Here is a 21834-nt window from a genome sequence, read left to right on the forward strand (position 1 = left end):
TAAAAGGTTTCGAGACTAGTTTTGTAACACGCCAACAGATGGCAGCAAAAGGCTGCATGCACAGTCACAGGGAGCGCCGACCTTCTTACTGTAAGTTTGAGTGCCAAAAGACATCATCCTGTGTACATACGCATCTGCGTTTTCATCATAGACAGAAAGTTACAACAAACTCAATGTGAAACTGGACATCTGCCACAGAGACATTTGACGTAATTCGGTTCACGGCGATGAGGCAAAGAGTCGTTTGAGGTGTTTTAAGTGGCACGCGTGCTTCAAGAGTGGAAGAACATCACTGGAAGACACCATTGCACATTTCAGAAGTGGTCTCGAAACTTTTTGCTCCTGAGAGTTCTCATCAATTAGCTCAACACCTGAGATCATTATAGATTCAACACCAAATCCTCCATGCCAGAGTCTTTACAGCATATGTGGAATTTCGAGTATTGATTAGGAGGTTGTTTATCCTTAAAGTCCAATGTCCAAAATCTTGAAATGAGCTTACGTGAAATGGGTTCCAACTGGAGCTGGTTGTCTTTAGATGGCTTGGGATTCTCGTGGGGTCTGCATCAACTCTTTGAAGGTCCAACATTTTTATGAGGTGGGTACATAACTGGAGCTTGCGCAAACTCTAGATGCCTCTGGATCATTGTGGGGTCAGCATCTTTTTTTTTTTGAAGATCCAGAATAATTATCATCTCATTTCTTTGTCTGAGCAGCCTTACTTAAGGGCACAACAGTGGCAGCTTTGTGGTACTGGTATTTGAACTCATGACCTTCTAGACAGAGCCCCAACATTGTAACCACCAAGGCTCAGTGTTTAAGGCTCTGGGTTACTGATCAGAAGGTCATGGGTTTAACCTCTGGTATCGCCAAGCTGCCACTCTTGGGCCCTTGATCAAAGCCCTTAACTCTTTGTGCTCCAGGGGGCACTATATCATGGCTGACCCCAGCAATTTCACTGTGTTGTGATGTTCACGTGACAAGTACTACACTTTACACAGAGTACAGGAACAATAGGAAACATTGGCTCTATTATTGATGCCATGTTTGATCATCAAACTAATCCATAAAGACTTACATATTATTATTATTTAGCTTTTTTATATATATTTTTTATCAGTCCAAGTCTAGTATTTTACAGCCTATTAATAACATTAGAGTAGTTGTATAATGGCTGATTACAGTACAGTAATGGCTAGTGTGTCTCCAGTCCACTAGGGGGCAGTGTCCCATATTACACTGTGTTAAAAAATAATGTTGCCAGATGTGAGATTTTTACCTGAGACTAAGACTGTGTGCAGCTGTAATTGGTTTGATTGAAACAGTTGATATGCGGCTGGGGGTTTTGTGAACATCTGAACCTACCACTTCTGCTCGATGAACATCTCTTTCCAGATTGATGCCTATATTTGCTCATATTAAAAGCTCCACTACTCCAGCCTTCCCACATTATGTCTTCATGAAGCTGGTTTTGTGCACAAGGAGAACTGTGATGCAGGAACCAGTTTGGTTTTGATGTCTGGTTTAAAGAAAAAAGCTACAGCATAAAAATTCAGCATTGTTCATTGTACATTTCCAACTATTTGTGAATATTCGGGTGTCCACAAACATTTGATGATATAATTTCGTAGCGTTTCTTTTGGCTGCACTACTTCCAGTACGTGTATGGAGATGTTAGATTTTTTTTGTCCAATCAGATTTCAGCCTCTATGTGCTGCCATGTCAATCTAATCTGCCCAGGGCCTTCACAATCAGTACTGCTGGACTTTTTACCATCGTCTCTATTAGCAATGAGTCTGTTTCTTTAACCAATCAGATTTCAGATTCTCCTCACAGGGCCGCTAGCGGGCACAGAACAGCGTCTGCATTTTTCCGTCTTCTGATTGGTTGGTCAGAGGGAAACTGGTAAAACACGTTTGTAGCTCTACACACATTAATACATCTAAGTTAGACTTTTTAATGCCTATGGAGGAAGAGAAAATTATTTGGTCTCGGACATACTTAAAAATACATTTTCTAGAAAGGCTACACATCATGAGAAGGTCGGCCAACCCTGAAACCGTCTCAGCCCGGGAAAAGGTTTGTTCACCACTTCCAGACCACAGAATACGAGCGGTACCACTGGATTACAGCCTCTGGGGGGCGCTGCACAGTATGAGTCTGCATCTATGGTGAGTAGGTTGTGTTTTATTAAAATTTTTAATATTTTTGTCATGTTATTACACAAATATTGATTCTGAACTGCTCCAGATGATGTAGGTGCACAGTTGAGGTTGTATTGTAGAGGTTTGGAGTCCTAACTGGGTTTCTTGCTTCAGTAAAATGGTTTTCACCCTCCATGAAATTGTAAAATTCCTCTCTTTTTGTAATGCCACGTGTTGTTATATTGCGGTTTTGTATTGTATTGATGGTTTCTATAATCGTGACGTGATAAGTAAGTAAGTTTTTACAAATGCAGGCGTGTCGATCGTTCGGAGAAGAAAAAATATATATATAAATAATAGTAAACCCTCTGATGATTCTTCACAAAACCGAAGAAGGAAGGCGTTAGGCACATGAGACAGTTCAAATATAAGTGTTCGAATATAAATCATTAATTATTGAAGCAAAATATTTAATAATGATGTCTTTCTTAAATATCGATATCGGTGGTATCGATATCAACGATACAAGTGCTTGGTATCGGATCGTAACGGAGGTTAGTGCGATATGGCTTATCTCAAACGCCTACGAGGTGGATTTTATCCAACACGTGGCAACCCTGATCTCCGCGCATGCGCAGAGCAGGACGGTGGCTTTCATATGCGTTTGCGCTTCGATTGGATCATCATACCGGTAAGTTCGACATCCATCATTTCTTGCCAGATCCGTTATTTATGATCAATGATCAATCAGATCAATTCACAGGACACACAGTGAGATAACACACACCTGATAATCCGGTGAAACATGGCGGTGTTTCTTTAAGGAGTTGATCTGCAGCACACGATATAAACCCTGACCTTGTTCAGCGTCTCAGCCCCTTTGTTGTGTTTCTATAAGCTTTTTATTTGTATTTGTTATTTTATATAAACTTATTCATGACAATGGTGACATGTCGACTTCCGGTGCACGTCCTGATGACGTGTTGCTCACGTGGTTTTTTTTTTTTCTTTTCAAAATAATTTTTAAATGTGATGTGGATTAGAGTGTGAAAGTATAAAATGTGTTTTCATGTGTTTATTGTGCGGAAGTGTGTGTGTGTGCGTGTGCGCGTGCGAGTGTATAGACCCGAATAACTGTCTCTAGCAGTCTATGAGTGTAACAGTACACCGAATGCACGGTTCGATACCTCGATTTTTAAGTCACGGTTCGGTTCAACATCAACATTTTAAATTTTTATTTATTTATTTATTTTATTTTTTTTTTTTATCAAAATGCCTGCTTGGTTTAATAATATATAAAATAATATTTTATAACATTTAATAACAAAAATAAATCAAATGCAATTCACTTATAATTAAATGGAAAAAATATTTGAAATAGTTTATATTTGTTTTTATATATATATATATATATATATATATATATATATATATATATATATATATATTGTTATTGTTTTTTATTTGTAACTTGATACGTTCGTGAGGGAACTCGGATTGTAACAATGTTCCGCATGTAAAAAGGATATACCAATATACATATATATATATACACATGATATATATATCATGATATATATGATATATAAACTGATATATATCTCTATACTCTATATAATCACATGAACTGTTCTGTATAAATTTAAGCTCTTATATAAGAACACATACTAACTCTTCTACAGAAACTCATCCTGTATATGAACTGGAAATATATGAATGCATTTCTATCAAATTTGTAGTGTTTTGTTCGACTCAGCAATTTATGCCAAACCTACACTTTCATTGTCAGCAAACTGTGTGATTCCAGGAGGGTTTTTTCTGATTACATTTGCAAAAAATCTGAATGTTACTCAGTCATGGCTGCAGACAAAAAGACTTCCAGAGCCATAGATAACATCTGCCGTAGTTCAAGAGGACGTTCTGAGACCCTGATGAAGGAAATGAACATCGTTAGAAAAAATCCTTGGCATTGTACGAGGTATGCACTGTTGCCCAGGCGAGAAACAGTGAGCGATCGGTGCAATTCCACTAGCACTTATATAATAAATCCTTGAACGAGTCTTAAACCGAATCCCGGAAATGGGACACACCTTTATAGATATCATCTTATTTCTCACAGGCTAGTGTCTCAGGTGACACCCTGCTGCACTCATTCCACTCGAATTACATCTTCAAAAAAAACGTTTCAGGCATTTTAATGAGTCACATCATCTTTAAAAAAGTTTCAACTTCCTCCTTATATATCTTGACCAACGTGTTATCAGGAAACGAATCCCTTAACAATGGATTCTTTTTTTTTTTTTTTTTTTTTTTGTATACAGTACAAGTAGGCTATAAAACAAAAGGGCCAGTAGGTGGCAGTTCCACACACACACCTGAGCACACAGGTATGACGTGGCACGTCAGTAATGTATGTGTGCTGATCAGAGGATACACGGCAAGGTAGGACTCCTTGGTGTTTATGATTTAATACACTTCGATGCACTAAAATTAAGTTTAAATCGATCTTTTTCTGATATGATCTTCAAACACTGGAAAGACGTGATCATTTTACTGGGAAATCCACACGTTTTTGGATAAGATTTGATAGATTGAAGGGTCGGATTCATTTGATGCAAATATTATTATAGGCTGATTGTTATCAGCGGTATTATTAATAATAAAAAGCGCAATAAATAGTCAATTTATACAGAACATTAATTCCTGTTAAGATGGATGTTAAGGGTAACATTATTGTGTGTAGTCTTTGGACATTGCAATAAATTTAAAACCAAATATATGATCTAAGAAAATCATATAAAAAAAGATGCTCCAATATAGCGGCACTATGATCTGCCCCGAATGCAAAATGGACCTGTTTTTGTTTCAGAGTAGACGCAGATTTTGTTAGTATATCATTTATACGACTCGGATCTTCTTTCAAAAACAAAAAAAAATTGGGGACACCCGACACCTTTTCCACCTGTCTGTAGTTCCTCTCCAAACTGTTACCACATAGTTGGAGGTACAATTGTATAGGACGTCTCTGGAGGCTGTAGCATGAAGTTTTCCCTCCAGTTGATCTACGAGACTCAACACCGTTCCAGCATGACAATGCTCCTGTGCACAAAGATAGATGGGTTGGAGTGAAAGATCTCCTGCTGTTGAGCTCCTCAACCAGATGAAACACCTTTGGGATCAATTAGAAGGATGATGGTACCACAGGCCTCCTCAACTACATCAGTACCTGACTTTACTAACACCCTTGTGGCTGAATGAGCACAAATCTCCACAGAATTTAGTGGAACATCTTCCTAGAAGAGTGGAGTTTCTTATAGAAGCACATGGGAACTGAATGTAATGATGTCCACAATCTTTCGCAAAGCTAAAAGCCATCAACCTTTAACAGGATTTTTTATTTTATATAAGTTTGTCTCGTTTCTATCGTTCCCTCATCAATGGTCTTAGATTTGAGTGAAAGCTGGAACAGAGAGAACTAAAAAACAAAACTATTCCTTCTGTAATATCAAATCTAGGAATACGTCTTGTTTTTTAAAAGAATCCCTAATATTAATAAACGATTGCTATAATTTATGCACGATTTTGGAGAACGTATTCGGCAATTGCTTTTATATACAAATCAGGATTGTATGTTTATTTGCATGAGTTATAAAAAAAAAATCCCACTCAGTCGTCACACAAATAAACAGGAAATAATACAAATACAAGAACCGGAAATACGAACGAATAGTTCACCTCCTGAGTGTTTTATCAACGGGATTTTTACAGCCATTTACGCTATTTGGCAGACGGCCTTATCCAGAGCTTACTTTGATCTCATTCGAACTTCGTTTTAAACTTTAGTTTGTTAGTTTTTTATCTTTATATTTTATCCCTTAAATGTATACTTTTCTTAATACTCTAAAACGAATTTTATTTATATTATTTTTCGATTTTTATGTCGGAACGGTCGTAAAAAGCATTTCACTGCATGTCGTACTCTGTATGAACGTGTATGCGATAAATAAAATTTGATTCGACGATTCTGCATCAACGCAGAGATGGACCATAATCGATTGCATGTTAATATTCCAGACCTCTGCATATTTTGGCTTTTATGAACAAACTGGTAAGCAGGAACAGGACAAGACGCGCACTGTGTGTATTTTCTAGTGGTTATTACTTCTAAATGGACCTGCTGTTTGAAGTGGACTTTCTTGAAAGAAAAAGGGAGCTCATTCATCTGACTGCTTGTATTCAATGTAGCCATGTGCTGTAATATTAAAAATCGAGGATGCAACGCATCATGATATCGGAATCGAATCAAATCATTGACGCAAGAACTCGAATCGCGAAACCAGTGAAGATTCACACCCCTACAACTGAGCAGGGGTTAAGGGCCTTGCTCAGGAGCCCAGGAGTGGTAGCTTGGTTGAGATTTGAACTCATGACCTTTAGAGCCAAAGTTACCCACCAGACTCCATGTTATGGAAAAGATCCTTCAGGAGAGAAATTCCCAAGTTAAAAGTATAAATTGTAAAAGCTCCAATTTGAGACCAGAAACCTACAGATGGTCCCCGAGTTACGATGGTTCGACCTACAATTTTGCGATCTTACGATCTTACTTAAATTTAATTTAATTAAACTTTAACTAAGCGATATGACAAAATAGTTTTTTACATTTACGATGTACGATGTCTTCCAAGCGCCCAAGTATGTCTCCTGCTTGTAGTGAAAAAAAAGAAGAGGAAAGCCATCAGTTTAGAGGAGAAAATAAAAATTATAAATCAGCATGAAACAGGAAAGACTTTTGGTCATAGTACCATCTTCGACTTACCATATTTTTGACTTACGATGGGGTCGTGGTAATGTATCTCCATCGTAAGTAGAGGAATACCTGTAATAGAAATAACTAAGGTAAAAAATAATCTGTATGGGAATTATGAACAATTTTCCGTTTCCAATGCAGAATATAAAGTATGAGGCTGGCAGGTCAGGTGACAGATGAACAAAAGACTTCCTGCTCCTATATCTCGGAGGTCTCGGATAACTGTGTAAAATACGAAGCGGCTGCGTTATCAATTTACCCGCATCTTCTTTTTTTCTCTACATTGTAAATGCGACATTAAAAGATAAATACACAAAAGATTTGGACACTGAATGGCTCCAAGAAAGTACTGTAAAGAGATGAGTCCAAATTCGACATAACAGAAGAGCTTCATTTTGAATCAAGCTTGAAAGTCCAGGTGAAAACGAAAACTGATCCAACATGGCTGCCATTCCATACTTCACCACCATGCAATTCCATCTACGGCCAATTGGAACCGACTTACAACAAGACAATGAGCTAAAGAGTACGTCCAAAGTCCAGTTTATTTTTTTTATTTATTTATTTTTTTTTGCAAATGCCCAATTCCAGTTTTGCTGGAGTTGTTTGGTACTCAGCGTGTTATTACAAGCTATAAAATCTGAACTGTTTGCTTTTGGAGCCCCAGCAGCAACAAACTGGCACTGTTGAGCCATTTAAGCAAGGGCCTTAAACCATTTCTGCTCCAGGGGCTTCGTATCATGGCTGACTCTATGCTTTAACCCCAAGTTCCTAACAAGCTGGGATTTGCAGGAAACTAAATTCACTTAAGGGCTTCTTCTTCTTTTGGTGTTTAACCTTTTCTTTGCATATCTCAGCTGGGGTAGAAGTACCAGGTCAGTTGTGATACAGTGCCCCTGGAGCAAAGAGGCTTACTGGTTAAGCTCAAGGGCCCAAATGGTACCAATTTGGCTGTACTGGGACTTGACCTCACAACCTTCCGATCGGCAACCAAGAGCCTTATCACAAGTTAATTTTGTCAAGGTTGAGTTTGTCAAGGTTGTTTTGTACCCTGTTATTCTTCCTTTAACTCCAATGGGAATCTTTTTAACCTTTTTTTTTTTTTTTAATGTTAGATGGACGGAGACACTGGGAAGATGCGTGTAATGGTGACAGGTGGCAGTGGTTTGGTGGGCAAAGCCATCCAGCAGGTGTTACAGGAGGAAGGAGGAAGAGAAGGAGAAGAATGGGTCTTTCTTTCATCCAAAGACGCCAACCTATTGTAAGCACCTTTTTTTACGTTCAATTCCGAACCTAGCCATAGTTGTATCAGGATGATCTACTTAGAGTTGAAACAACGGACATCTGGCTCTTTTGTGCATCTAAAGAACATTTCCAGTCAGCGATACATTCCAGTACGTCTGAAACGATTCCTTGAGTAACAAGTAATTTGAAAAAAATAATGTTTCCCCACGGACCATTATTACTGACGCGCCACCTGCTAAACTCTGGAGCGCTCTAGACAGGTAAACACAGAAGATGCTGCAGAATGAAAAATGTCACATTAAATACAAGTTTGCCCAATTCTGAATAATGAAATGGGCTACAATCAATAGAATCACATGGTATCAAACTGAGCCTCTGATCCCTGGAGAGAACTCTGTTTCACAATCAGCTCTGGAGGAGACGGAGCAAGACGGATGAAGCGGAGGAGCCTCGTTCATACACCAACAGCCTCAAACTTCAGGCGACAGCGACATCATGGCAACCGGTGGATGCACAAGGAATGTTGGATGTTTTACGAGAAATAAACTCGGAATTGCGAGAAACTGGTGAAAACGGGCTCCCATAGGATTCAGGCCGAAGAAAGCGACAGAATGCTTTCCACGTTTGTGATCATTTTAAACTAAAACAGGAAAAATACCGTAAAAGTGCGTTTACTTAAAAAACAAAAACAAAAAAGGTTTGCGGAATTGGGAATTTTTTTAATTTAGGATTGTTTTTATTTATATATTTGCATTTACATTTTTATGTACCGTGCCAATGACATGCACTAAATGGGGTTTAGTTTTCACAGATTTCAGCAATAAAATTCTACATTTTTCTAAAAATGAAAACTTGTTCATTTTAAGAGACGTCATATTTTCTCTTGTATTTGTAGTATAGCTCTTTTAACAAAGGAAAAGTACTTATTTTTCAGTTACTCAATGGAATAATCGGTAGAACACTCGGTCACTAAAATAATAGTAATAATAGCTACAGCCCTATTTTTTAGGTAGTTCATTTAAGTCCTTTTCGAACACAGAATAGTCCAAAGGACAGGTCTTTAGATCATATTTCACCCTGAGCTAAAATGTATTTGCATCTGAGTAAACATAAGTAAATGATAAGGGCTTTATTAGTAAGCCTATCCAAAACACTGTTCCTGTTGACCCAAATTAGATCAAATCTCTGTAAACACTCCATGAAAACCAGAAACTGTAGTCCAGGAGCAGTCAAAATCCGGTTTTAGTAGTGTATTAGTATTCGTATACCCTATATAGAGAAAACTGTCATATATTTTATATAAAACTTTGGCTAAAATCAGTTTTATTCCTGGTTTAGGGATGTAGCTGAGACAAGAGCTGTGTTCCAGAAGCATCGCCCAACACATGTCATTCATCTGGCAGCCTTGGTGGGCGGCCTCTTTAAAAACATGAGGGAGAACCTTAGCTTTTGGGTAAGACACACACACACACACAAACAAGATCTCACTATTTTTACTTAATTAGTTTATTTACTTAATTTACAAGGCAGCGAATGAATACCAAGCTTTCCCCTAAACCTCAAACGTCATTCTCTCAGCAGCAGATACAAATAATTAGCATGCATGAGATATGCTAAACTTTGGAAAAATGAGGTGAACTATATTCCGGTGGACCTGGAATTGAAGTTTCAGGCATGATTGATGATTGGAACATTTGGGTGGTTGATCTTTTTCTGCTACATCAGCCATGGTGTTTGAGGTAGTTGTAAAAGGAAATGATCAGTATTTAGTATCAAGCATGTGCTCTATGAACCTTCCTGGTTGTTGCAGGAATGTTCAGATTGAACTAGTTTTCAATATACGAGGTGGCATCAAAAAAAGTGTTGAGACTCACCTGGTGCTATTCTGACCACGTGCGCTACCACGGCTACGAATTCATCGTGGACAGCGAGTTAGAACAAAAAGCAAACGTGAAATTCGCCGGCAAATCTGCAAACGCAATGCAACCCTTACCATTTATCCAGGTTTGGGACTTTGCACTGTAACTAATATCAGTGGTCTGTAATAATAGTTTAAGTTTGCATGAACAGTTCTGCTTTTCAGTCTCCATTACTAAACAATTCACAACAATGATGGAACTGTAATATATAGGCATTTGGTGTCACCCAGATGAGGATGGGTTTCTTTTTTGAGGCTGGTTCCTCTTAAGGTTTCTTCCTCATACAGTCTAAGGGAGTTTTTCCTTTCCACCGCCGTCACTGGGCTCATTAAGGATAGATTTATAGGCACTAAATCTACACGTTCCAACTTTATAACCTCTGTAGCTCAGAAAGCTTTGTCCATTGTCATTCAGTGCTATACAAATAAAGCTGAATTGGATGAAATGATTATCTTTGAGTCTCACTTGATCAAAAAACGTTCATCTGAAATGAAACCTACCTGTTGAACCTTTTGTTTAAAGGGACCAGCCGATATCATATCCACCACAAACACATTTTACTGTCTGTGTATTCACAGCATTTGCATACTGTTGGCTGTTGTTTCAGGATTTCCTAATAAATTAAGGTTATGAGCATTTGGAATATAAAATCCTGCAAAAAATGAAATAATTACCGACCCATTCAACGTTTTCTAAACGCATGCTCCCCTTAATTGGAGCTCCCAAAGCTTACCTTCTTTGCAAAAAGTAAAAATTCCATCTATTAATAAAAAATAAAACAAGAGCATCTGTAAGTGCAGACAGTCCTTTTAAGGCAAAGTACAAACAAAAACACGAGTAACAACGAAACACGAACATGAAAAACTTCAGGCGAAGGCTGTGGGAAAAATACAGCAAATTAAAATCCAGATGTGAGAAAAAGAGTTTCTGTGAAAGATCATAAAAACATAGTAATTATTGCCATGCGACATTCGTGCGATGGTGCCGCATTACGAAAAGATATTCCTGTCAGATTCGGTTCAACATAAATTAATGAATGACATTCGGTGCGCCTCATGAAGTCTCAGGGAGTTTTCCCCTGCCACAATTGCTTCCTGCCCTGCCATCGCCTCGCTCGTATAAGTTTGTTCGTTATAACTAAATTTATCCCTTGAGACAATGTCTATTGTTAAATGCCCTATAAAAATTAATTGAATAATCCGCGTGCCTGGCTCGGAAAAAAAAAAAAATCCCAGGCATTTCCATTAGAAATAGCGTACAAAAACGAGTTTGAAATGTTCACCGGTGGCATTGTCTTTTCAGCGAAGCAACATCTACATCAATGACAACGTTCTGCAGACGGCTCACGAGTTCGGCGTGCAAAAAGTCGTGTCCTGCCTGTCCACCTGCATCTTCCCACAGAATACCACGTACCCCATCGATGAGACTATGGTTTGTACTTTGGAATTATTTTTGCGGCATGTATTTAAGGTTTTCGAGGCACTTTTGTAAGTCGTTCTGGAAAAAAAGAGTCTGATAAATGTCAGAAATGTTGAGAGAAATTTGAAGCACCTCGTCATTCATAGGTTTTCTGACACGTTCCTTTTGTTTTTAAAGACAAAAACACACAAGAATTAAACAGTGAATGATTTGGTGAAAATTTGGTGGACAGTTGAGTCCAAATTTGATGTTTTTGGCTCAGACGGAAGAACTTGTGTAAGACATCCAGTCACCCACACCCACAGTCAAACATGGAGGTGGAAGCCTTATAGTTAGGGGTTGTTATGAAGCAGGAGAATTTGGAGACTTATTTTTGAAAGGAATACTGAACCAACATGACTACCATTCCATACTTCATCAACTTGAATTCTGGACTGCGGCTCATTGAAACCATTTCTCCATACAACAATGCAATGAGCCGAAGCGTACGTCCGCTCTGCAAGTGTTATATCGAGAGCTATATATCATGGAGTCACCACACCTAAATCCAGTCAAACTGCACTGGGATGATCTGGATCATAAAAAGAAATCTCCAACTAGCGAAGAACACCTTTGGCAAAGTATTTCAGCTAAACGTTTGGAGAAACGAACTCCCCGGATGCCAAGAATGTTCTCTTATTAATGCTTATTTATATATTTGTTCGGTCAAAAGATCTTAATTGCATTAAAAGACCTAGTTTGTTGCATAGAAAACAAACAAACATGTACGTGTCTCACGTGTCTTTCTGAAGGAATGTTTTTTGTTTTTTCCAGGAAGTGAATTATCTTCATGTTGTTTTTGAGATTTGCAACTGTAGTGTGGTTAAACGGTTTAACTGAACTTAATCCAATCGTATTTTTTCTCTCTAATCAGGTCCACAATGGTCCTCCTCATGATTCTAACTTTGGATATTCTTATGCTAAACGAATGATTGACGTCCACAACCGGTGAGTGTTTAGATGTTGTTGTTGTAACCGTGTGCGTATACTGTATGTTGAAACTGTAACTTTTATGTCAGATTTTTTTTTCAGGATTTCTAACAATTTACAATAACTAGACCAGATTTGCAGAGGCACAGTTCTCTGATCTTGACAGCTCGGTAAATGGTTTACAACCACTCTCCAGTACAGCTTTCAAAGTTTGCTTATGGTCATTATCTTGCTGGATTTTGCACCAGTTGGAGTTCCCTTGTAGCATAAAACAGAATAAATATTTTGGGATCACCATATATTTAGTGCTATCCATGTCTGTGGCCCGGGTTCGATCCCCGGTCAGGAAACCAACCCCAGCCACTCTTAGTGCCGGTCCCAAGCCCGGATAAATGGGGAGGGTTGCGTCAGGAAGGGCATCCAGCGTAAAAACGTGCCAAATCAAAAATGTGGATGATCTGCTGTGGCGACCCCTAATGGGAGAAGCCAAAAGAAAGTTTTATGTCTGCCCAGGTTCCTAGTTCCTACTGATGAATAACATCCCCACAGCAGGATCTACAGCATAACAGCGTATCCAACAGTGTTGGATTTTGGTCTTAACAGACTACATTTTAAAAGTCGAGTCTCTAAAATAGTTCATTTTTCAATTTGTTAAAGCTCAGAGAGTTTTCTAGAGCCTGTAGACTACAAGGCACTGTATTCATGTCCGTTCTTGATCTGATGATGCCTGGAAAACTTGTAGATTTTTCGATTATATAATACAACATAATTCCTATGTGTTTCGTACAGGGCGTATTTCGAGCAGTCTGGACGACTGTACACCGCTGTAATCCCTACAAACGTCTTCGGTCCCCACGACAACTTCAACATAGAGGACGGCCATGTTCTCCCAGGACTTATACACAAGACCTACATAGCAGAAAGTAAGATTTATTGACAATACATCGGCGTGTCATCCTGAAGCCAACATGAAACCACTAATGACTGGTTTGCATAGTTGTAGCAGTGGTTTTCTTTCCATGCCAGCAGCAACTCATTTTGTACTTGTGGGTGAACACATGTTGACGCAGTATTTTCCTGGAAGGTATTGAGTCACTTGCCACCTTTGAACATTTTAGACATCTTTGTATCTTGTTTAGCTCGGAGGATTAATGCAGTATATTTAGTATAAACAGGTACAACCGGGTAAAGAACTGGCAATGTAACGTTTAAACATAAAGTGATGCTTCTTTGTTAGTTTTACTAAACTGTTTTCTTGTAAGACAGTCACCAGGCTGGTTTGTCTTGGTGCTTACCAACAATACAATGACAAAACCAGAATTTGAAGAATTGTAGCTATAACCGTGTAGCTATAAAAATAAACATTTGTTTTCCTACCACTGATAGGACGTATCAACTCATTCCATTAATCAACCAACCACATCCTTCATAAACAGACCTTCAACACAGCTATTGATATGCGCACAATAAATGCAGCAGTATCACTATGATCCCTGGGCACAACGACTTTCTCATAGAGTGCCTTTTATTGTTTTTTCCAACAATAGTCACATGCATGTTCCTTTTTTTATGCAACAAATTAGGTCAATTAATTGCATGAAGATTTACTTTGACCAAACACTTAGTATGGAATATTAGCTATGTTTCTTCTATATTTCGAAGACATCAACCTACAGTATAGCACTGAAATCAGATCTTTTATATACAAAAGTCTAAAAGCATTTTTATTTTTTTTTAAACAAAGTGGTGGATATCTAATGGTTATTTAAAACCATATTAACTGTGCAAATATGGATAGATGGACGGCCGGACGGATGGACAGACAGGCTGCCAGACAGACAGACTGCCAGACAGACTGCCAGACAGACTGCCAGACAGACAGACAGACAGACTGCCAGACAGACTGCCAGACAGACAGACAGACAGACAGACAGACAGACAGATAGATAGATAGATAGATAGATAGATAGATAGATAGATAGATAGATAGATAGATAGATAGATAGATAGATAGATGCAGATGTAATGAGGGGTAAAAAAGATCTACTATGTAATATGTATAATTGTACAGAGGTTATATAGAGTGTTTTTGCCAGTAAAGTCCTTTTTAATGTAAAAAAAAAAAAAAAGGCTCATTTTAACAGTTTCATTTGCGGATTTTAATGATTGTTAGAGCAAAGCCAAGGTTTTGACCAATTTTTTTTTTACGGATGCTGTAAGCCAAAGGGCATGCGTTTTTTTTTTTGTTTAGTTTTTTTTTTTTTTTCTTCCAGGACCTTGAAGTTTCATGTTTCATTGTTAATCACTTTGAATAGGCTTTAAGGAAAACCACACCCTGAAACTACATCTCACATCTAAGATCCTGGTCCGGGTGTAATTCAGGATTTTAATGTCGTAATCACTTTTATGAAACATGATGTAGGCAGGTGCTTTGCAAACAATTTGAAGGTATTTATTGTAATCTCAAGGCTTTATAGATGTTTTTCCAACGTGAAATTACATTACGGTGTGATAGTTTTTAAGGTTTAAAGATGGCACTTTGTATTCTTTTTTTAAGTTTTTTTTATTATACAATTTAATAAAATCAGGCATAACATTATGACCACCTTCCTAATATTTATTTGGTCCCACTTTTTTATATATATATATATATATATATATATATATATATATATATATATATATATATATATATATATAAACATAATATTTAAAAAGAATTGATATAATAACCTAAAAAAAACATTTTATAAATATTATATAAAACATCATAATTAAAAAATAACACGTTTTTTTTTTTTTACATTTTGGGTTGAACTGCATTTTATTGTCTCCGTCCTTGAACTCTGCAGTATATCAATCTGTAAAATCCTTCTATATCAAATTTTTGTTTAAATATAAAAAATATTGTGCATATTCGCATATTTTACGTATGTTTTGTGTTGTAGGAGAAGGGACAGCGCTGCAGGTCTGGGGTTCTGGCCGTGCACTACGGCAGTTTATTTATTCCCTCGATTTGGCTCGACTCTTTCTCTGGGTACTCCGAGAATATAATGAGGTCGAACCAATCATATTGTCAGGTAAACACTTTATCCATCCACGATATTTTGTAATCTTGCCTCAGCACACTCTCACAATGGATTTAAAACAAAACTACAGCTATTCTTAAGATAGTCTTTCCATTTTCACAGGCGGCAAAAGAAAAACAGTTCTTTTTTTGTGTGTTTTGAGGCAAATCTTTGGCAGTTAGTGACTGCCTGAAGTCTGGAACCCACAGACATCACCAAGTTTACTCACTTGGGATATTTATTTTTTGCCAGGTTTTCACTGCAGATACCTTGAGTACACCTCTGTACTATGAAGTGCATAGTATCTTGTCAGATTAGCAGGAAGGTCATCTGTATGCACTTCACATTTCATCCTGCTACTTCCAATAGCAGTTATATCATCATTAAACACCAGTGACCAGGTTTCACACTCTGCTGTACATGTCCATGCAATAAAATGATGTGGTGTGCTTTGGCTCATAAGCCTTTTCTTTCACAATCCTGAATCATGATATTAGTTCATCTTAGATTGTATCTGTTCAGAGCATCTTAAATTGGGATTTAAACAGATTTTCTAGCAGCCTCATCTAACCTGTTTTTACAGGTGTCATCATTTGTATGTATCTTGAGTTAAACCCACTGTATTTACATTCTTCAATGGCGTGTCTTGTTTGTAGACCTGAAGACATTGTAGACAATGTTACACATACGTCCTCCAAATACTTGACTTGGCTTGATGTCATGAACGGATTATTTCAGCATCAAGAAAATTATTTTGCAGTCATCTACTTTAGTTGTCTTCTGTGAAATTCCAGGCCCTGGAGGTTTAATTCGAGACCTCTTTCAGCTGCATTCTGAGAGTTCCCTTTGAGTAGCTGCCGAATGCAGAAAAACTTGAATTACCTCCAGACCTTGTATCTCCTTCAATTGTTATAAAATAAGGCAGAAACAAGAAAAAAACCTGGCGATTTAACATCTTTTCAGTCAGATGAGCCTGTGAAAATGATTGTAAACAGTACGAGGTACCAGATACGAGGTGGTATTAACAAGTTTCGAGACTAGCCCTGTTTACAAGACTTTATTTCTAAAGCAAAACAGCACTTCCAGCGTTCCAGCCATTTCTGGAATTTCGAAGTGCGTCAAGCACCTTTTGCGATTCGCATTGGATCTCCACAAGGGTGTGAGAATGGCGAACTTTGAGCTGGATCCTCATCTTCGGGAAGCCTGCGAAGTCTGCAGGAGGCAAATGTGGCAAGTAGGGTGGATGCCGAAGCGGGACCATGTGGATTGTCCTCCGACGATCATCATGCACAAGTTGCTGAATGATTGAAATCTTCCACTCATTGCAGCATCGCCATATGTCATGTGGCAGATTTGGCCAGTTTCACGATTTTACATTTTCTCTTTGTTCTAACCTGCTGTCCATGACGAAATTGCAGATGTGATAACACACGTGGCCAGAATAGCACCAGTTAGTGCTCGAAACTTTTTGACACCACCTGGTAACAATGTGCCAATTTGTCTTATTTTCTATGAATTGCCATGTGATTATAAAACTGTTATTCTCTCTCTCTCTCTCTCTCTCTCTCTCTCTCTCTCTCTCTCCATCCAACATCCAGTTGGCCCGGAGGATGAAGTGTCTATCAAGGAAGCTGCAGAGGCAGTGGTTAAAGCTTTTGAGTTTAAAGGAAAAGTTATTGTATCCTTTTTCTTTGCTATGTGCAAATTGCACCTAGTGGTAAAAACCATAACTGCAAGTGAAATCCTAATTTCATGGAGATGGACCGCTAATATATTACATTACATTTGTAGGGGAAAATTCCTGAGTTTGTGTCCCAACACATGTATGAGACAGAGGGCAGACAGCAGACAACCAGTGTCATGAAACGTACGTCTAATAGTGCTAAATGTTTATGTTGGGTGTGTGATTATATTCTATTATATTCTAAGGGTTCTGAAGCACAGTTTTAGAACACATGACCAGAATTCCTGGGGAAATCCTTAAACCTGGGGTGTGAGGATACGGACATGTCGATCTGCGAGGCGTCAGATTTCTCTATTCATTTTCTAAAAGGGCCAAAATGTCGCCATTTTCCCTCGAATTCAAAGCAATTTCTTAGCATTTCCTAAACGTAGGGTGTATGGGCAAGACCTACTCAGTACCAGGTATAAGTTGATATGGAATGTGGGTATGTCAGAAGTTCAATAGTTCATGAACACACACCCTTGGGTGTGTAGATCTGGTTGATTGGGTTCATGTGGTTCGATATTCTAGTTAACCATAACTTTTTGATCAGCTGCTCATCACCAAATCAAGTTAGAGAAGAACTTGTTATGAAACCAAAAGCTCATATTTTTTCAGTATTGAAATGCCGAGTTATCGTGTCGTGCTAGCCTTGACCTTCTCTGTTCAGTACGATACAAGTAAAGCAGACGGGCAGTTCAAGAAAACAGCCAGCAACGCAAAACTCCGCAAGTACCTTCCCGACTTCACCTTCACTCCTTTCCACAAAGGTAAAAACCACATACATCTGTATTCTTTCCAGGAATGTTGTGTACATAATCTCTGTATCAGCACCTGCTTTGTAAAACCAATCAGTGGTGGGAAGAAGTACACAAACCATGTACTTGAGTTAAAGTAGCGATTCACTCAGTAAAATATCACTCAAGTACAAGTGTCCCTTTTAGAAATGAGTTATTAGAGGGACAGCACATGAAGAACGTTTTGGAGACAAGGTGAGGGAGGCGAGATTGAGATGGTTTGGACATGTGCAGAGAAGGGACATGGGGTATATCAGTAGGAGAATGCTGAGGATGGAGACACCAGGTAGGAGGAAAAGAGGAAGACTAAAAGAGGAGGTTTATGGATGTGGTGAGGGAAGACATGCAGGTCGTTGGTGTGACAGAGGCAGATGAAGAGGACAGGGGGGTATGGAGACGGATGATCCGCTGTGGCGCCCCCTAACGGGAGAAGCGGAAAGAAGAAGATGAAGAAAAGTGTTCCTTTACATTTTCACTTGAGTAAAAGTACAAAAGTATTTGCCTTCAAATGAACTTAAGTATCCAAAGTACTATGATTTTATAATGGCTTTAATGTTCTTATCATTTTTTTCTAAAATTATCTATTAATAGAATGATATGAATACTTAATTAATTAAATGTCTGTGAATTAAAAAAACGTGTAAATAAGGTCACGTGTGTTGTGGCGAGTTCGACTCATTCGACATAATTTATTCCTCACTAAATGTTCTGCTTGCTGTTGAACCGACGCTCAACTGAATGTCGGTGATGAGTAGATGCTACCAAGCGCCAATCAAAACAAGTTCAAAACGAGCGCTCGAACCTGATTGGTGGATTGCTGGGTGTTTGAGTAAAAAAGTACAATATTTGACTTTGTAACGTAGAGAAATTAAGTAAAAGAAATAACGATCCTATTTTGAAAATATAAGTAAAAAGTACAGATATTTGTGTAAAGAAAATTCGAGCGAAAGTCAAAAGTTATCCGAAAAATAAATAGTGAAGTACCGATACCAGAAAAATCTACTCAAGTACACTAACCAAATATTTGTACTTAGTTACTTCCCATCTCTGCCCACCACTGATGTAATTCTGTAGATCATGCAAACACGCACAGCTCATGCGGATGGATATTTACAGCCGCTCCTTTCTTTCCTCAGCCATCAAAGAGACCTGTGATTGGTTTGTTGCCAATTACGACATCGCTCGCAAGTGAGGACCGCCGAAGAACGAAACCTCTTCATGTAGGAACCTGGATCACAAATGTTAGACCAACTGCACTATTGTAGAACTTGTATCGAGGAATTATTTTTATTTGAAGAACAATGTAACTGTAATGGATTAGTGGGGACTTGACAATGAGGTTACTGGAAAAAAATTACGGCAGGGAGTTACGACTGGTTAGACGTGTGTTAATTCAAATGGCGTACAAATCCCCCCGTTGTTGCCAAGAAATGTCTATGAATTGAATACAACCATTAGAAACCCTTCCTTATCATCCTGAAGACTGTTACAAAGCGCTGGCATCGGAGACTCCTTCCAGCTATGCGGTCTTTTTTTACAAAGAAATATCCATCGTATAAACTCTCACAACAATGAGCTCGAATCAAAGACGTGAACCTACAGCTGTCCGATCGGATTCAAGAATCCGACGACACTGTGGCACGTCGTTACATTTAAGTGCAGTGCTATAATTGTTTTTTTATGTACGCATACCGTAATTTTTGGATTTACATATTACCTCCTGCCTTGTATATCAGGAATGCAAACAACCAGGTAACCGTGTAACCACTCGTCATATCTGTAGTGAAGAAAGCGACACACTTGTCTCGTTACTTAATCTTCAAACCAAATGTAATCGTTTTACGTTACAAGGGGTAGGGATTCATATATAACAAACAATGAGGAGGCGGAAATCGGGACATTGTGCATCCTCTCTAGGCCCTGGTTTATCATTTGTTGCATTAGAAAATAATAAGCAACATTAATGCTATGTTTTTACATTAAAAATACAAGGTGGCATCAAAAAGTTTCGAGATTAGTTTTGTAACCCGCCAACAGATGGCAGCACAAGGCTGCACGCACAGTCACACGGAGCACCGTCCTTCATAAGTCATAATGCGATGTGTGTGTGAACGTAGATCAATAAAACTCAAAACATTTTGATACCACCTTGTATACTAAGGTCCTTTGTAATTAAAATTGGTGAGCATTATTTTAAGGCTCAGTCGATTCTTTAAAATCAGTTCATCTACCAGACTCTTTTTTTCTTACTGATATGTTTTAGGGTAAATATTATATGATAATATATGATCAGGTCTGATGAGCCATGTCTTTTTGTTTGTTTTTTTTTGACCAAATTAATCTTTTTGGGGGATTTTTTTTGTGGAATGTTAACATTCAAATGTGATTTTACAGATTGTAGATTAAATCTGTATATACAAAAGATGGGTTTAAATGTCTGTTTTATTATTTAAATAATTTTTTACATTTTAAAACCTCTTAATTGTTAACAGGAGGAGTAGTAGCATGGTATGGTCTCGCAGTCTTACTGACAGTTCCCAAGCTTTATGTGTGAAAAAAATTTGCTTTTCTGGAGCCTCAAGCTAGTAAGAGGATAGATATTAGAAGTATCTGTGTCCGGGCCTTGGATTACCAACCTGACTAGAATACTTCAAGAAAGAGCTTTTGTGTAAATGAGGGCAGTTGAGAAATTAAAATGCGATGGGGCAACACCTGGGTATTTATTCAGAAAAATGACTCTAGTAAATTTCTTCACAGTCCATTAACTTGTGTATTCATCAGAATGTGGCTGAGAGACAGTCACTGTTTCTTAACAGGACACGATAAAGCGACTACACCACTGAGGTAAGACTTTAATAGGCGTTTCTAAGTAACCCATGACGTGTAGTAAATCTCAAGTGAGAATGCTTCCTGGTGATGTCAGTAGATGAAACGTAAAGTCATGACACCTCTGCTGTATTGTACATGAGGACTGAAATGCTGCTCTGAAGGAAGTCAAAGAGATCTCAGTCATAAAAAGGCTTTCAGTGAATTCCAGCAGACTTCTTGAGTTAAAGACCTGCAGAAGACATTAAGTCAAGAAGAAAACCCCGATGTGATCGGGCAGAATCATATGGGGAATGAATTATTGAAAATAACAATGACATCATCGGGTTTTTTTTATGTCTAGGAGTCATCTCAGAAATGCAACATGGCCCAAAAACCATTGTGAAACAGGAAACACGGATTGCATATGGGAAACAAAAGCCAGGGTTAATAAATGTGGGGTTGTCACATTCACACAGGTGTGAAATATAACCAGTGAAATACTACCCTGTGTTTTTTTATGCTCTCAGAAAATCACACCTGTACATGCTTGTTGAACAGCTCAGTCTAGATTTTTTACTTTGCTGTTTTACACTTACACATCTGATTGCATCAAATTCCTATTTAGGGGAAGAAACTCATAATATAATAGTGTACATTCCAGGTTTAAAGGTTGGAAGAGAAGATATTAAAACCAAGGTTTGAGATTATCTTTGTCACTGATGCAGTACTGATGGTAAAAGAAAAACCAGACTGATTCATGCCACATGTTTAAAATTGTTATATGAAGCAGCCAAAAATAAAGCAGCACAAGGAAAAAAGATTTAAAAAGAGGATTAGATGATATAAAAGGGGTCCCCAAACTTTTATCTGTGAGGGCCACATAATTTTCCCTTTTTTAATTTGGGGGCCGGGTCAGTCTGTTACAGAAAATAACA

The 21834-nt window shown here is 38.1% G+C and overlaps 1 protein-coding gene across 2 annotated transcripts; it reads left to right on the forward strand.

Moving 5' to 3' along the window:
- The first annotated feature begins 2708 nt into the window (after window positions 1–2708).
- LOC124401829 (GDP-L-fucose synthase-like) lies at window positions 2709–20513 on the forward strand. 2 transcript variants are annotated; one of them, XM_046874332.1, is made up of 10 exons: window positions 2709–2835; window positions 8067–8212; window positions 9535–9649; window positions 11418–11546; window positions 12448–12521; window positions 13293–13426; window positions 15452–15583; window positions 17170–17249; window positions 17965–18064; window positions 19228–20513. In XM_046874332.1, the coding sequence occupies exons 1-10, from the start codon at window positions 2710–2712 to the stop codon at window positions 19281–19283; spliced, it is 1092 nt and encodes a 363-aa protein (XP_046730288.1). In that variant the 5' UTR covers window position 2709; the 3' UTR covers window positions 19284–20513. The 2 variants fall into 2 exon arrangements, with proteins under 2 accessions (XP_046730288.1, XP_046730289.1); XM_046874333.1 differs by lacking the exon at window positions 2709–2835 and adding an exon at window positions 4451–4586.
- Window positions 20514–21834: the final 1321 nt, after the last annotated feature.

This window comes from Silurus meridionalis, chromosome 18 (genome assembly GCF_014805685.1).
Source record: "Silurus meridionalis isolate SWU-2019-XX chromosome 18, ASM1480568v1, whole genome shotgun sequence".
Taxonomy (NCBI): Eukaryota; Metazoa; Chordata; class Actinopteri; order Siluriformes; family Siluridae; genus Silurus; species Silurus meridionalis.